Raw genomic sequence first — 17,545 nt, forward strand, 5'->3', positions numbered from 1 at the left:
TAGCTATGATGTCTGCATTTAGTATTCGTTGCCACGTCACTGATCCTCATGAATTCCTCCCGTGTGCATGTGCCTCTCTCATCCTTTTCTATCAGCATCCCACTGTAATTTATTATTAGTTAAGAATTAATAGACACTTGGAAGTATAACGTTACATTTTTGTCTTCTGGTGCTCTGAAGCATTTCATGCAGCAGATCAAGCATTCAATCTGTCATGTAAACACATTATTTTGTCATGTGATGCATTATGATAGCCCACTACCAGGAAAATGAAAAGCACTTAAGGATTTGTGTTTGATGTGTACTGTCAACAAAACTCAGGAAGAATTTATAAGGTGTTGAGGTTTAATGAGTACCTGTTTAATAGGGTTTGAGTATCATTCAAAAATGTGGCTTTACAGGAGACATGCAATACATTGAATTTCAATGTGAATTATAAAGCCCAATCTAGATCTCCAGGCTTCTACACAGCAAAGATAATAAGATCCAGGGAGCTGTTTTGTAGCAGTAAATCATGACCTTTTCTTGTTTTCTCTTGGAATATTCCTCTTTCCTTCATCAGGTTTTATGAAGCTGCAGGGTTTATGTATGGAAGTGCCATCCAGTACTTTTGATTAGGGCAGAATAACTCAGCTATAGACAGGGAATGAATGGACTAAAGAGAAAGAAGAGCTGATAAATAGGAACTTCACCAAATACCCAGCCACTGACAACCCTGGGAAAGTTTAAGGAACAAAAGAGTTTGTTATGACTTGGGAAAGCTTGTGAGCATGTTTCCAGATAGAATCTTCACCCAGCAGACTCCTAACAAAATCCCCTTTACACCTTGCCCGATGTATCACAACAGCAGCACAAAAAATGGCAAAAATCTGAACAAAGATGGAATTTCTTCTCCCTTTCCTCCCCCGAATGCTGCTGGGAGCACCTCCCAGAAACCAAAATGAGATGCAATGCCAAGAAAACAGAGAGAAGCCTGAAGATAAATCCCCATCCTTTTGTTAGCCCACAGAAGAACCAGCCAAGCAGTGCTTATAGAGGGAGCCAGAGGTGGATCCACCAAGTGGATCCAAGTTGCAGCTCCCCTTGACCTCGTGGTACACAGTTCACAGGGTAAGAGTCCTAAAACCATCTCTTCAGACAGCTTTGGTTAGAATTCATCAAGACCTGATGCAATTAAATGCTCTATGTTACTAATACTAACAAGATTTACTGCTCCCCATTTACAAATGATTTGCATTTTTATGCATTCTTTTAGCATGGATCATCACGAATTTTTTGGTATTCATGAGGTTGCAATTTGTGTATTTCCATAATTACCTCATCATATTCCCCATTAGATAATGGACCAAGGGCATAAAACACCAAGCAGAATTCAAAAGCAGCATCGACTCTCTGCTCCATTGAGAGGCTGAATGTCCCTTGTCCTTGAAGCAAAGCTCACAGGAAAGCCCTGGGAAAAAGCTCTGCCCCAGCACTGTCTGAGGCTTGCAGGGAGAAATAAAATTTAAAATAATTAAAAAAAAAAAAATCAGTGCTTGATCATTACAGCCGACAGGAGTTTCCCTGCTCACCCTAACTGGGTCCATTGATCCTCTCTGCACTGCTGCTGTGGACTAAAAAGGATTGTATGACAAGGAATCACAATCATTTCCATTCCACAGCTTTTAAAGGACACAAGTGAGAGCTGAAGAGCCAAACCCAGCTTGGACAAACAGTCCCCCATGTCAGGACACTGCACCCCCTTAAGGGCCAGTTTGCATCCCAAACTAACCCAACCCAAACCTCGTGGGTAATTCACCTCTGCACCGGAAGGAGGGGGAGGAAGGAAAAGAGATGAATTTCATGGACATTAAAACCTTTTTGTGCACTTAGGAATGGGGACGAACAGATTTAAAATTAACAGGCTTAGTTCACTGCTGGGCAAGTGATCTAAAATGGCCAATAAATAATTCATGCCAGCACCATCCATCACTGCAGCCTGGCCAGTGACGCAGCCCACGTCCGGGGGCTCACTTGGTGAAAAGAGACAACTTAATTCAGCACAAAGTGAATAATCCAAAATCCCATAAATGATTCATCACTGGATTAAAAGCTAGAGATTTCTCCATAAAATTCTCTGCCCTGCATCAAATATGCAGATGATTGTGTGATGTTTATTAACTACTGGATGGCTTAGTTAAGGATGACACTGGCTCTGGTGCTTGAGAGCACCTTTGAAGCCATGAATCTTCATTAGATGTAGATTTAAGCATGAAAAAGGGTTACCTTCCAGGATTCAATGTTCACTAACATCAGTAGAACTACAGGACATGTACATGAGAGAAGAGAGTCAGGCCTTAGTGTAGTTTGTTTTAGAAAACATAACTACAGACAGGATTTATTCCCTGGTTTGCATTACCTACCATACATCTCTTTTCCTAGGTATTAGAAAAAAAACCCACCAAGCAAACCCCAAAACACACCCCCATAAAATTTTCTTTTTTTTCTAGATACTTAAAAAAAAGAAGCTGCATTTTGAAATAGCCAGAGAACATTCAGCTTCTTTTCTTCTAAAAAAAAAAAAAAATTATAAAGAGATATTTTGGGAAGTGGTAGATTTTCCTTCCCCTTGGAGAAGGGTCAGTGCTTGGAAGACTAAAGGCAATGAACTTTTACCAGAGATTATTTCCCAGCACCTTCCTCCCCAATCTGTCCATTGGTATTTGCACACTCCAATTTGCCTCTCTCTTCCCCATGTCCTCATGGTTTTCCTGTCTCAGTTTCACACTACTGGAGCTCTCTAGTTGAGGTTAGAAAAGAAGTCCTGTGATGAGAGGCTGAGGGAGCTGAGGGTGTTTAGCCTGGAGAAAAGGAGACTCAGGAGGGACCTTCTTGCTCTCTGCAACTCCCTGAAAGGAGGTTGTGGCCAGGTGGGGGTCAGGCTCTGCTCCCAAGAAACCAGCAATAGGACGAGAAGAAATGACCTCACGGTGAGTCAAGGAAAGTTCAGGTTGGACATCAGGAAGAATTTCTTCACTGGAAGCACTGTCAGGCACTGGAAGGGGCTGCCCAGGGAGGTGGTGGAGTCCCCATCCCCAGAGGTGATCAGTGCTCTGGTCTGGGTGACAAGGTGGGGATCAGTCATGGGTTGGACTCGATGGTCTTGGAGGTCTTTTCCAACCTCATTGGTTCTGTGATTCTACATTACAGGGTGAGGAGATGAAGGTCCTCTGTGGGAAGCCCCACCCTAATCCCAGTGCTCCACTAAGTTTCTAAACAGTCCTCAAAGTGATCTTTTGGAGGGTTCCTTGCCAAAACCCCTGTTCTGCTTGATGGCAGGAGGGAGCGGATGCTGAGATGAGCTGTGGGATGGTTTAGGGCTGATACTTCCTTTCCCAGGTCACTGCTTCCACAGCGTGATTGCAGGAGCTGCTGAGTCTTGGGGTTTGTGTTTTAAATTAGCAAGAGAAACCAAAACCACACTGCTCCCAGCTGGGGTTAGACAGCAGTGGGAAGAGGAAACCAAGAAGTGTGTGGCCACCACAATGCCAGGAGCACAAGAAAACCAGGGTGTTACCAAGACTGGCAGGAAATTGTGTTGTTAGAGGACACACGAGCCAGAGCCCAGGCCGAGTGTGCTGAAAGCATTCCCTGGAGCCAGCCAGGAGCTGAACTCCTGGCTGGGACCTCTGTCCTCACTGGAGGAGGCTGCATTGATTCTGCTTGGTGTCAGCAAATCTGCATCACCTTTACAGCCTCTTCTCATCTCTCCAGATGTTTCTCTGCTCAGTCTCTGCAGCTCAATTTTGCCATCTGCTGTCATGTCTATGGCAGCACATCCCATTTCCTCTTACACCAGGCTAAAATTTTCCACTTTTTCATGCATTCATCTCACACTGTGCGGTTATCTCTGTTCTTTCCCTAAGTCCCATGATTCTATTTATTCTTATTTCTAATTTCCAATGTACTCAGCCACATTCTTCCCTTCTGCTTGCTCTTTCTTAAGCCCCAATTACATTTCACCTTTGAAACCGAGAGATTTATTTATATTAACCTTAAAAAATGCCTGGAAAAGCATATTAAGGCTAAGAAACAAACCTGGAAACATAATGAAATGTGCTGCTGAGATGGAAAGGGACCATCAGAACAGTCAGCTCCAATAAAGTCTATTAAGAGAGGTCTCTTATTAATCTCAAAATGACATTTAATTTATTCCTCTGGTTTCTCTTTAAAGGATTTGTATTCCTAACTCAGCTCTTGCCTTTTTTTTTTTTCAGTATTTCCTCCTGTTTCCTCGTTAGTCAATCCCATATCCCAAAATATTCAGCTCTCCCTTTTTAATTGCTTTTCTGTACCTCCTCCATACTAATCAGGCAGTTCACTCATTATCTCCTCACATCAGACCTCCTTTCCCCTCTTTAATTGGTCATTTTGATACAGACAATTGTCCACAAAGTACTGGGGGCCAGTAAAAATTACTTGGACCAAAAGCTAAATCTTTCATTAATTAACTGCCTTACTCCACAGAGCTGAGCCAGACTTCCCAGATATAACAACATTTAGGCTTGACATGGACTCTGAACAAATTAGAACCTGCTTTGCTCTGCCACAGACTCCCTGTGCAAGTCCATAAATGTTGAGATAACTCCAGCAGCTCCAAGTTCTGGGGAGAGGCCTCAGACCTGGGTGATTTCAGGTTGTGGTGCTTGGCAGTTTGAGAGGTGGTGGGAGGCCAGGATGGAGAGACTGGAGTTTTGGGGAAATGCAGGGTGGTTTTAAAGCAAATGGCTTTGCTGCTTTGCCCTGTGTATTGCTTTAATGTGTTACCAGAGGGTGTTCTTGGCTACAGCACTTTCTCTTTACTCACGCACATTTTTTTTGCCTTCCAAGGTGAAGGTCTTAAAAATAAAGGCCAGCATTTCCAGATGCCAATGACATCCTTTCCAACAGCCTTTCTTTCTAAAAACTTTCTGCTTTCATCCAGTTTTTCTCCACCCGACCCAGGGACTACATTCTGGGGCTTCTGTTGCTTTTGGAAAGCGGCATTTCTGTTTCCTCCAGCTACATTTTAAAAGGCTCCCTTTAACCTTTCCCTGAACGTACTGACAGCCCGAGCCCTCAGAAATAACATCAGTGAACTTTCATTTAAACGTAACCCTCCCCAATTCCTTGCTTCCAATTGCCATTCTAAACCCAAGCCTCTGCCTCAGTAATTGGGGTGGATAAAAAGATAAATAAGGATGCTCAGTGGCATAAGCTACACTCAGAGCTTCCCTACAGCTTCTCAGGGCTGCATTTCCACATACCTGATCAGATCAAACTCACTTTGCTGGCTCCCATCTCTTCTCCCCTTGTGCAGCTCCCCAAAAGCAGGGCTTTTAAGTCCGGCCAGCACCACAGCAAATGTGCTAGAACCTTCCCAAGTGAGAGGCAGCTCTGCTGTAAAGAAGTCATTAGTGAAGAGCTAATTAGTAAGAGCAAAAGGATTGGCCCAACTCTGCCAATTGGAAGCTGCAATGGAGATATTGTTGACTTAATTAGCAGGTTTAATTGGGTGGGGGAAAAAAGGCAAAAAGAAAAGTTTGGGTTTTTCAAAGGAGTACATCAAAACTATTTGGGATATTTTGTTTTTGTTTCCTTTTATTCCTTCCAGATTTATGTGGGATTCATGCCTAGAAGTGACAGATGCCAGGCCCCTGGGCTCACCAAGTGCCCTGTGTTGGGGTGGTGACAGCCACAGTCACGAGTGTGGGACAGACACAGGGCTCAGCTGAGCAAACCCAGCCTGGGAGCCCACAGGCCACATCCATGGTCTGGGGACTCTCCTCTGCCTCCCACAACAGCACCAGAGCAAGGTGCAGGGCAGGGCTCTGAACCCAGGCAAGACTGAGAGGGACCTCAAAGAGGAACCTCGCCTGCCTGCCCCAATTCACAGCCTGTGAGAGGATGCTGGAGAGTTCAAAAGTCTCACCACAGTCCCGAGCATGACCAGAGGGGAAGTCCAGAGCTGCCAGACCGTGTTGGCTTCTGATCCGATGCTGTTGCCACAATGTGCTCTTACTTCAAGCTGTTGTTGCCCAGAGTTGGAATTGGTGAACTCCAGGCAGCAGAGAGAACAAACCTTGTCATGGATTGGGACCTTTTCCCAAAGTCACTGCAGCAGAATGGGTGAGGACCCCAGGGAATTACACAAAAGCTCCACAGTGTATCCCATAGATGATCCCCCAGCCTCCATGGGCAATCCCTCTTCCTTAACAGATTTAGAAATGAGTGGCACCAGGCTTTGTGGGGGCAGAGAAGAGAAATTTCCCTCCAGGTTGGTGTTCTGGGCATTTTCCCACTTCTGGAAATGCTGCAGTACTTCTTTGGAGAGCTGAGACAGCACACCAATCATTTCCACACCTGGGGAATAACTAACTCCTGTTCAAATGCCTTAGGATGTGGCATAAAAAATACAATTGCCAGAGACAAATTACAAAGTTTATTAACATATTCTCCAAGGGTTATTCAAACATGCTGAACCACAGGAAGTAGTGGTACCCCTTAAGTAATCTGCATTTTTGATTTAAACTCACAGAACTCTTGTAGCTTAATTTTTCTGTTGATTACATAAAAGCATTAAAAACTGTATTTTATGATTCCTTTTCTTTCTTTATGGCAATCTGAAGATAGGCAGCCTTCCACGTGATCTCTTCTGTTCCTCACAGTACAAGTTGTATTCAAGAAAGAGCATTAGTAAAAATGGAGAAAAAATTGTGCAACATGTTGTTAGTAAGAAGGCAGATGCCAGAAGCAGCCATGAATAATGCATAAAGCCCCTTCTCAAATAAGCTTCTTTATGCAATGAGTTTTAAGGGTGATAAGGGAAAATTTGCACAAAGATTTTAAATTTTCATAGTTGAAGCTTTGGCCTTTGTTTTACACCCACTGATATTTTGAGGGCTCACAAGTATCTCTCAATACAGCATGGAACAGGCCCTTTTTATTTCCCATGGCATCTGCAGATGATGTAGGAGCTCTTCACAGGGAAAAAACGTTGTTTTCTCCTTCAGCACCACTGAAAACTTTTTCAGCCTCTTCTGGTGGTCCAGCACTGCAGTGAGAAGCACAGGTCACTATGGATGGGGCAGAAGGACCTGGCTGCTTCAGAGCATCCTTTCTTATCTGTAACATCAGCAAGTTCCCATGGAAATGGAAGCGTGAGGCTACAGAGTCCAGTGACTGCAATGAAGTAACACCTACTTTTTACACCAGGGAGGTATTTACCTGGCTTGCATTCTTCTCATGGATAGGAAAGGGTTGCTCAGACCTTGTAATGGCAGCTCTAGGGTAACCACCACGGGATTCAGAGAAGAGACTCTCCTTGGCCCCCAATCCCTGTCTCCCAGGTGGGGTAAGCAGTGAGGGACCAGCTACCACTGAAAAATTATTGGTCTTTGGAAAAGGGGTGATACTTCACTGGACTCCCCTGTGGTTTGTGCACAGAAAATATGTTTTTTCAAGATAAGCCAGTAACTTATCAGTTACACGTACACAAGGTATCACGTGCTGGTACTCAATCAAAAATTAAAGCAAATGAGGCTCTTCCTTAAGCTGGAGTCACTACACTGCAGTGACAGTTGCCTAATTTCTCCAGTGCCCTGGATTCCTGTTCATTCCTGCACAGAAGCAGCACCCAGGAACCACAATTGAATTTCTGGAGTGAAGTTACCTGAAACTTCCTCCTATTACAACTTTGGTAATCAGCACCACAAGCCAGTACTGCACCCATTACAATCAGTGGCCAATACCTTCCTGTCTCTAAGAAAAATTACACTGGAACTTTTAATAGGAAATTACAAAATGGATTACCTTTTTATTATAAACTTCTTTGCATGTTTACCTGGAAGCAAAATAATATTAATGTTACAATGGCAAAACAAAATCTATAATTCTAATGTATCTGTCAAATGAGCTCAGAAGCAATGGTAGCAAGCTGTGAAATTTCTGTGGGCTAAGCAGGAAAGAAAGGATCCCATCCTGATTTCAGTTACACCTGTGTGTTTTGGGAGCAATGCCAGAAAACTATGGGGCCACTTAAGTATAAAGAGAGAGCCAACAGGATGAGCCAGACCTGCAACAAGTGAGTGAACAGGTTCTTTGCACAAGCTTCCTCCTGCTCCCCACCTCCTCATCCTCCCTGGCGCCCTCATGGTGCCACAGTCCTGGAGTAAGGACAGCTACTCCCATAAAATGAACAGAGCACTGGCACCAGGGCTGCGGCAGAGTTCCCAGAATAAGCAGGGACACAGGAGGACACGTGCATCAGGCCAGCATTAGAATAATTTAGCTTATTCTATTATTATACTTACGTTTCACAACCAACGAGATCATCAATACCAAAAGGATGGACCCTGCTATGACACAGGCAATGAGAATGGCACTGCTGGGAAACTGGAAGGGAGAAGAGAGAAAATGAAAGGGCTTTAGGAGCAGGTTTGCTTCAGAGCTGTTTGCACAGGAGGGGCTGTACTGGTGGCTCAGAGCACTGGGCTGCAGTCTGCAATGCTGTTCTGAGCTTGCCTGTACAAAGTGCTGAAAAGACACACCAAGTTGATCATGATAAACAACATGAATTACCTGTTCCGTGTTTAATAAACTTTATTCTGAAATATTGAAACCAGATTCATCCCACTTAACATGAACTTCTCAATAAGGTGTTCAAAGCAGAAGTAGGAGCTCAGTCACCCTCATCCTTCTCTTAGGGAAGAATAACACCCTCCTAACTTGCCTTTTGTCTGGTCACACCTCAAGGATGCTACCTCCCCTCTCTCACAGGGATGCCAGGGGATGAGTTTTTTTCTGAAGTGTCCAAGCCAGATGGAATGCTCAGGCTTTGGCTCTATCCACTGAAAAGAGGAGCAGGTGGTTCCTGAGCTTTTAAACAAAAGTTCAAGCCAGTGTTTGCAAAAGCTGTCCCTTTAGTATGAATACACTGAAAATCACTAGAAGGTCCTGCTGTCCTGATTTCTACTCAAACACTCTTGAAACTCACAGGAAGTTTTACCTTATGTCCTCTATCTTCATGTTTCTCAACATTGCCATCTGAATTTGCTGAAACCTCTGAAAATGAAAGAGATTGAAATTATTACTGGCACAGTCACCTGAAGGAGTGAGGGCTGCAGAGGCTGTCGCTGCTTCAGTCAAGGAGGAATGAACTCTCAGGGTATGAGAAGGGCAAAAGCACCTTACAACCCAAAGAGAACAATCAGTTTTCACCACAAATGGTACTGAGGAAGCTGTGGGAAGTGTCAGCCTTCATCAAGAAAGAGGAGGCTTCCCAGGGGCAGCCTGTGAAATGAGATGATAGAAACTTGTCTGCTGTGAAGGAGTTGTCACTTGTGTAACGTGACAAGGTGGCATAGACAGCAGAGGTAGTAAACAAGGTGTAAGTGAGAAACCGCCTCAGTTTGATTGTGGCCAGACAAAGGAAACTGTGTGTGCATGAGGCACCCAGAATGTCACAGAGCGATGGGGGTCATCAGGTGGTCACAAATCATAGAATCATACAATGGTTTCAGTTGGAAAGGACCTTAAAGATCATCCAGTTCCAACCCCAGGGACACCTTCACTATCCCGGGTTGCTCCAAGTGCCATCCAACCTGGCCTTGGACCCTTCCAGGGATGGGGCAGCCACAGCTTCTCTGGGCACCCTGTGCCACTCTCATAGAGAAGATTTCTTCCCTAATATCCAATTTAAATCTACCTTCTGTCAGTTTGAAGCCATTCCTCATTGCCCTGTCACTACATACTTGTATAAATAATCTCTCCAATATATAATCCCATTAGAAAAAATTGCTATTTTTCTTCTTTTTTTTTAACTTTTCAGAGTATGTTATCCCGTTATTAACCTAATCTGCCCCAAATATCTCAGTTCCAGTCCCCTGTGAGAGCTGTGTTGATGAGTCTCCACATCCCACGTGCTTGTACTTTGTATCAAAGACATGGACAGGCCATGGTAGCTCAGTGTAAGTAGAAATTTGCACAGGGGTAGAAAAGAGGTTATGACTAATAAGCACTACAGCTAAACAAATACAGGTAAGAAAACCCTAAGAAGTGCCAAAAATCCCAGGGATGTGTGAACACTGCATTTTGTCATATGCCTGTTCTATGACACTCCACTCTCTCGTAGATCTGTACTTCCACGAGAAATGCAGATGTAACAGTGACAATGCAGGTCCCACAAGTCAAAGTTAAATTTCATGGCAACATGTGCAGCCTGGCTGATGGCACCAACTATTGCTGCTCATTTTGATACTTGAAAGAGCAAAGGTCTTTTTGGAGTCTGAAATGTGGCTGATGCTGGCAGGGTTGTAGCTGGGGGAAAACAAGTGAAGAGAGAAGAGAAATTAAATCAGAGCCTGGGCAGCAGGAGCCATCCACCCCAGGTAACCCAACCCATCTGCCAAAAATTGTGCTTGGAGATGGAGGGCTCTCAGCCCTGGGTTTCTCTCCTGCTGTTCTAACATCAGGATAATGTTCAGCGACAAATCAGCTTTCCCTTACCTTACAGTAAACCTGAGCCGGGTCCATTTAGTGCATTATTTCACAGAGTGAAAGGAGACTGAGTCAAGAACTGGACTTGGCTTATGGCTCTCACCAGGGAGCAGCCAATTGTGCTGCAGCATTTTCACATCTTGTGGTAGTTTGACACAAGGTTTTGCACGGGTGGGAGTGACTCACATCAACAGGGTACATCTGCTTTTGTGGTGCCTCTTTCCAGCTCACTGTCACAACTCAAGTTGCCCCAAGAATCCCAGAGGCAAGACCCTTTGTAAAACTTCATATTTCCTATGACAAAATACAGGCATTATCTAGTCCTCTATCAGAAGGGTGACAAGTGAGGTAGGAGTGAAAAAACCTCACAAATCCTCAAGAGACCAGTTTAACCTCTTCTGTGAGCCCTCTCCAGGGGCATTAAGGAACACTCTTTCTGTTGTAAGTCTTTAGGTCTAGCAAAAGAAGACCTGTAAAAATCTAAATACTGTGGGTTTAAAAATTAAGAGATTCTTGGCACTTATTGAAACTAAGAGGCCAAATACAATACGTCATCCTTGAATTTGAGCACTAAGTTCTTTGTTGAGGGCGCAACACTAGGGAAGGATTAAAAATGGAAATCTCAATGAACTCACAGTGATGACAAATCAGATATCTGAGAATTCAGCAATATTGAAAGGTTTGATTTTTAACTTCTCTCAGACCCGAGATACCTGACAGTCATGAATGATTCAAAATCAACTTCCTTTGGAGGTATAAACCATGTTTTTCTCAGCTGTTCTTACATCCTGATTTCTAACCATTTCTGACACTTCTTACTGCCAGATGCAACGAATAACTATCAGTACATGTTTGGAACACTCTTAAGAATACTCAATAGTTTTGTTTACACCAACTTTTTAATTTCTCTGAACAAGCCAATTTCTGCCCTTACAGCATTATCCTACTCACCCATGACTGAATCCTCTTCCATCATGACAGAGGTGGTAGTTTCCTCTGCAGTTGGAAATGTAACTGGGAATTCAGTAGTCACTGAAACAAAGTAGAAAGTGATCACTAATGAGGAGCGTCTCCACATGGCATTCAAATTTGTGCAGACATCAATCTATGGAAATGAAGTCAGTAATGTGGATAAAATAGCAGCCTACAAATGGTTTGGTAACAGGTCACTCTGATCACTAATAACACCAGCAGCTTTCATATGAGATGAGAATGTAAATACTCAATTTTAAACACATGTTGAATTCTCACTATTTCTCAAGCAGAACATACTCTAACCTAACCTTTTCACCAAACCATTTCAATGCTTTCCCAAATCAAGAAAAAAATGGGTGCACAGTTAAGTGACTCTCTCTTACTCCAGCTGAGGTGCTGGACTTCCCATTTATTTCTGTTATACTTCACGAGGTTTCTGTCACATTATTCCTCCATGTTAAAGCTCCTCTGAAGGAAGCCTGACCCTCTGCTGCCTTAGCTGTTCACCCCAATTTTGCACCACCTACAACATCTGACCTGTGTCTGCTTATATCCCCTGAAACACACCTATAGGCATTGGGGAGAAGACTTCCCAGATGCAAATAAAAGTATTTGGAGAGCCTCTGTGATGTCAGTCAGGCTATCACAGACCACCTCTGCTACACAGAAGAAGGAAAGGATCGGTGCTGGTTACCCTCTGTACTTCCAGGGAGCGTGAAGCACAACATGTCATCTTCAGTCATCACATCAGCTGCTTGGGAAGTAGTTGGAAAATCTGGGGGAGCACTGGTTTCCACCGTTGTTACTGGAAAAATAAAATCTTCTGTCACAGCAATTGTTGGGGGAGCAGAGGTCTCCCATGTAGTTACTGCTGGAGACTCAGTGGCTGTGGTTGCTGGTGCAGAGGTGCTGGTTGTCAGCAGGACTGCAGTCTCTGGTGTTGGCTGGAGATCAGAGGTTGTTTGAGGAGCAAAAGTTGTTTCTGTAAAATGTTCGGCAGAAACCGGAGCTTGGCCCATGGTGGTGGTTGTGGTCACTGGAGGGGCTGTATGGAAAAAAAAACCCAGCCAAGGGAAAAGCCAGGTCAGAGCATTCACAACCAACTCAGAGAGAAGCCAACGCAGAAATGAATAAAAATTATCTGGCTGCTAAAATACTGAGAATGAAGGTGGGAGAGCCACTATTCAGAAAGCTATTTTAATTAGCTGAAAGCACAACCACTCAGAGAAATTCACAGATTTATAGATTTGCTTTTCTTTTACTGGTCTCAAACACCCCCTCCTTGACCCTTTGTAGAAATGGAAGTGCCAGAACTTTGCATGGTAGAACCCTAAAGCTTGCAAACTTCATTATTTTGCTTTTCAATGGGCTCTTAGAAATACAATAAATAAAACAGCTCGGTTTTTCAGCTACAAGCTCCTTGTTAATCTTTGCAACTGGGACTTTTGCCCTCAACCTCAGGGGCAACCAAGCAATTGCAGTGTTTTTCACCCTCTCTCCTGTTGTATTGCTTAGAACAGACAAACAAATGTGCTGTGTACACCAACTGCACTCTGTAAAGCCAGTAAAAACATTGTCTTTCTGCTTTGTGGAGGGTGGGTATCATCTCCTTTTTTATCTGTGCAAGATCTTGCTTGATCCTGCAGCTCAGAAAAATAATAGGAAGGGGAAGAAGCCCTTCAAGACTCTGAGGCAAAATTTCCAAATATGTGGGTGTTGAGGACCCACCCTTAAGGGGAAGGAAGCACCCTTAAGGGTGGGTCATCCTAGTGGGTCTCCTTATGACATGAATGACACAAAAGTCTCTTCAGTGCTGGGGTGAACCCCAAATGAAAAACTGAATTTCATTCCGAGGGCTCTTCAAATTACAAATCCCTTTTTAATTCCATCCTCTTTTAAAAAGTCAAGCATAGCTACACAATGAGAAGTGAAATATTCATTTGAAAGGCAAAAAAGGGGTAAAATTTAGGGTTTTTTTAAAATCTAAACTGCACATTGAATGTGACTCAAATTGGCAACCGGTTGCAGATCTCCCTTGAAAAATATGTCATTTGGGAAAAAAAAAACCACTTTTGGCCAAAACAAACAAACAAAGCACACATAGGCCCCAATTCTCACTACCCAGGGAGTGCTTTCTCCCTGCTGGCTGTGTCCCCAAGGTCCCAGACCCACCTCTGGCCACCTCCAGCCGTATGTTCCGCTTGATGTCGTTGAACAAGCCGGGGATCTCCACGCGGCAGCAGTATATTCCCGCATCCTCCGCCTGCGCCGTCCCGATCGTGAGGGACACATCTCCAACGTAAAGAGAGCCGTGGAGGTTGTACCTCTGAGATACTTTGAATGTCACCTTAGTGCCAGTGGTGTGCAAAATTTTGTTCCTGCACTTTGAGCTCGGGCAGGGGCCTCTACCCCAGCACATGTCGGTGATGTCCTCACGCCGCGTCACCTGGTAGGAGCAAGGCAATGTCACAGCTTGTCCTATTATTCCTTTAACCACGTTTTCAGACACCGTGTGTGCTGTCAGGGGAGAACAAGGAGAGGTGAGCACTGTCAGTCTCTGATGGTGACTCTTACCTACACGACACAATGATGAACAATGTGTGAAGAAACACTCCAGCCTGCAGGCAGGCCACAGCTGCTGATCCCACAAGACTTCTCCAGGAGCCTGTGGCAGCTCGTGGCCTGAGGCACTACAGGCAACAGCCAGGAGCTCTCAGGCTTTGCTTGCTGCTGCAGGGCTCCTTGCTCTGGTCCTGGCCAGCTGCTGGAGGGAGGCTCATAAAATACATCAGACGTGGTGAGCAAAGCTGGGGTGTGTCACTGGCAGCTCGAGCACAGACTGGGCCTCTGCAAAAGGAATTTGAGAACTCTGCCACCATCCCATCTCCTCTCCTAGGATGCTGTTTGAAAGTTGTTCAGAAACCTGTTGTGAAAGCCATCTGGTTTTCTCGGTCCACCATCACCTCCTTTGAAAAGGAAATGCTGTCACAGTTGCCTTTCATTGACAGTCTCAAAAGCAGGGTCCAAAATACCTATTCATGTGTGAAATTAGGGCCTAATTAAGCTGGCAGAGCGGTGGGATCTGTCTATGGGAAGCTGTTCTCAGAAAGTGCACTGAGCAAGCCCTGCCAGCTAATCCCACTTACCTTGAGGAACTCTGTCTACACAGAAGCTTTAGTTTTTAGTGTTATACTGATGTTAAAAAGAGCATATACACACTTTCCTTGTCCTCTTACTCTTAATGACCAGCTTTAGTTGGTGTTTACAGCCAACACCCACATTGGCATCTGGTCTGAATCTTTGCTACATATTATTCCCTCTTAACTGTCTATGGATTTCCCAGATTGCCTTAAAGGATTTGTTCTTCATGAAAGGCACTATACAAGAAAAATTCCCAAACAGGAACAAATCTTTCCTGGTTTACATTCACCTGGTCTGTGTGAGTCCTCCTACCTATCTTTTGTCCCCATGTTATCATTTCCATACTGTGGAGCAGGAACTGAGGGACCTGGGGAGCAACCAGACCTGTCCTCGCCCTGCAGATCTGATGTCTCATGGCCAGCTTGCTTACCTCAAAGAGGACATGCTGCTGCTGCTATTATCCCCAGCTTTGGCCCTGCTCTGCCAAACATTTCTATTTTGCCAGCTGTTTGAATGCCTTTCCTTTTTGGCATGACTCCCAGATAGCAAACAGATTCTTCCAACTGTGTCCATGTCTCTTTTGTTTTCCCTTTAATGGACTATTCCCTAGGTGAGGCTTTAGTCTGCAGCAGGCTGCCTCATGACTTGTTATTGGGATGACATTTCAGATTCATTATTGCTTATCCCACTGGCAAGAGAAGCCAACCCATTCAGGTTTCCACAGCTCCAAATGCTGAAAAGAATAGAGGCAGACAAAACAACAGGCAATATTGCCTGAACGGCAGGAGCTTCTGCAGTGAAAGGAAGGCAAGATATGCCAGAAACTGAATTCCTGAATACAGGATAAGGCTTTGAGAGATGGTGGCTTTAGCCCTTGGAAAGGGCTTGCCTTGAAACAGCAAAACAAACAGAGAAAAGAGCCTCTATGAAGACAGAACAAGACATGCAGGTGACCTTTAAAGTAGTTCTGTGGGAGCAAGGAGTTAGTCATGAGCAGGTTAACACATATTTTCAAGTCACCCCAACAAAGATATGTGCAAAACCAACAGAAATTGTTGCTAGAATTCACGTCACTGCTTCTTGAGGAGAAATGGACTCATCTTCTGATCTTACTTCAGCCTGGTTCTGCACAGCACAAAAGCAGCCTTGTTAAGCAACCCTTTAACAAATGAAAATTTGCCTGCTCTTGTCTTTGAAAGAAGCAGAGCCCTGAACTTAGTAAATAAATAAGTAAATAATTTAAAAGAAGAGGAAAGACACAAGGCATCAGAGTGTCTTCAGTGCAGTTTCCCTCTAGTACTCCTGCTAGAAAGTTACAGGTTTTGCAATTTCAAATCCCCTTTTAATTTCTGTGACGCTAATGTTGCCAACATCTGCCTGCACTGCAGGCTGGTGAGGAGAGCTTCAATACTGCAGCAGCCTGGATTCAACAGCATGAACCTCTGCAAGGATTAAAAAACTTACTTCCCAGGTGCAGCATCTTCTACAGACACATTTTCGAAATAGTAAATAGAAGGGAATGAACATGGCTTTTAAATTAAGGGCTTCCTGAGACTGTTGCATTGTGACACCCTACTCTTACTGTGAGGGGAACCCTGCCCTTCTCCATGGCCCTGACCTTCCAGGCATCCAGATTGGACCCAAGGCTCTGCCTGGTTGGTCCCACTGAAGTCTGTGAGGTTTGCCACTTCCAGTCCTTCTTCAGTGAGAGAGAAATGGAGCCCAGGTATTTAACATACCATCCCCAACAGAAAGGGGTATTCGTAATCAGCCAGATCATTCAGGTATACTCATATTTGTGTAGTCTCCCTTGGACCCACCCTCGGGGGCAGTCAGCACTAAGCAGTAACTCCAATAGTTGCTCTTGTAGTTGTCTTCTCTCCCACAGGCTGGTCATTAGATGGATAAAAACATTCACCCTCCAGCCAAAACAGATGTTTAAATTTTTTTTTTCCCTTGATCTGTTCCTGGAATAATTTTCCTACTTTGCAGAAGGTATTTGGGATCTTTGCCCCATCAATCCTTTTTATTTTTTTCCTTACTGAGGCTTCTTTACTGATGAGATTGCAGAGGATATGACTGATAAACAGAAAAGAGGCATTTAACTGGCTACTGAGCCTCAAGATAACACACTCCCAGCACTGAGCTGCGTTAAAGAACAGGTAACAAAAAGCCATTCTCATTATCCAGGAGCTCTGCAAAGGAAGAAAACAAGGGAACTAACACAGAGGAAACTGCATACATTTTTAAAAAGTGAAAAAAACCACAAACCTCAAGGAGTATTAACTCAGTAAATTAAGACAATTTTTGAAGTTCTATATACAATCATGATCTTCTTCACTGTTTCATTTTCACAAAACAAGCGTTGCTGGTTTTCAATTTAAAAAATGTTAGTTTTCTGAGCAAACACACAAAAAGTGGGTGAAGACTCACCTATAAAGATCTGTATTATAATCCAGTGAAACAGCACAAAACGGGACATTCTGGCTGACGGAGACACCGGGGCAGCGAGTAGAAGGAGAGAAAACCAGATCTTTTCCCTTCCAGAGGTGCTGAGTGCCACTGAAGTCTCATTTCTCCATTTCCAGATTTTATATACTGCAAGCGTTTCTTTCCTACGCTTCCGGACAGGCACTGGCCAAAGAGGGGATCTCCTGCTGCGTTCAGCACTGGTGCAGCCCCAGCTGGAGCACTGTGTGCAGTTCTGGGCCACACAATTTAAGAAGGACAATCAGGTACTTGAATGTGCCCAGACGAGGCCAACTGAGCAGGTGGCAGGGCTGGAGTGAATGAGGGGCTGTGGCCTCCAGGACTGGAGAAAAGGAGGCTGAGGGGAGCTCACAGCTCTCTGCAGCTTCCTGAGGAGGGGACGTGGACAGGGAAGTGCTGATCTCTTCTCCCTGGTGTCCACTAA

General features: G+C 44.3%; 1 protein-coding gene across 5 annotated transcripts; it reads right to left on the reverse strand.

The window, feature by feature from the left end:
* Positions 1 to 6,441: 6,441 nt before the first annotated feature.
* Positions 6,442 to 17,212, reverse strand: LOC121657850 (T-cell immunoglobulin and mucin domain-containing protein 4-like). Of its 5 annotated transcripts, none has more exons than XM_042013994.1 (8): positions 17,065 to 17,212; positions 13,663 to 14,007; positions 12,185 to 12,535; positions 11,467 to 11,547; positions 9,026 to 9,081; positions 8,331 to 8,412; positions 7,831 to 7,861; positions 6,442 to 7,072 (listed from the first exon to the last, which is right to left on the reverse strand). In XM_042013994.1, exons 1-8 carry the CDS (start codon positions 17,111 to 17,113, stop codon positions 7,000 to 7,002), a joined length of 1,068 nt encoding a protein of 355 aa, XP_041869928.1. In that variant the 5' UTR covers positions 17,114 to 17,212; the 3' UTR covers positions 6,442 to 6,999. The 5 variants fall into 5 exon arrangements, with proteins under 5 accessions (XP_041869928.1, XP_041869927.1, XP_041869930.1 ...); XM_042013993.1 differs by having other exon boundaries at positions 9,014 to 9,081; XM_042013996.1 differs by having other exon boundaries at positions 6,442 to 7,143; positions 9,014 to 9,081.
* Positions 17,213 to 17,545: the final 333 nt, after the last annotated feature.

This window comes from Corvus kubaryi, unplaced genomic scaffold (assembly GCF_017639235.1).
Source record: "Corvus kubaryi isolate FWS band 111438036 unplaced genomic scaffold, C.kubaryi_AGA036_p1.0 split1-37374, whole genome shotgun sequence".
Taxonomy (NCBI): Eukaryota; Metazoa; Chordata; class Aves; order Passeriformes; family Corvidae; genus Corvus; species Corvus kubaryi.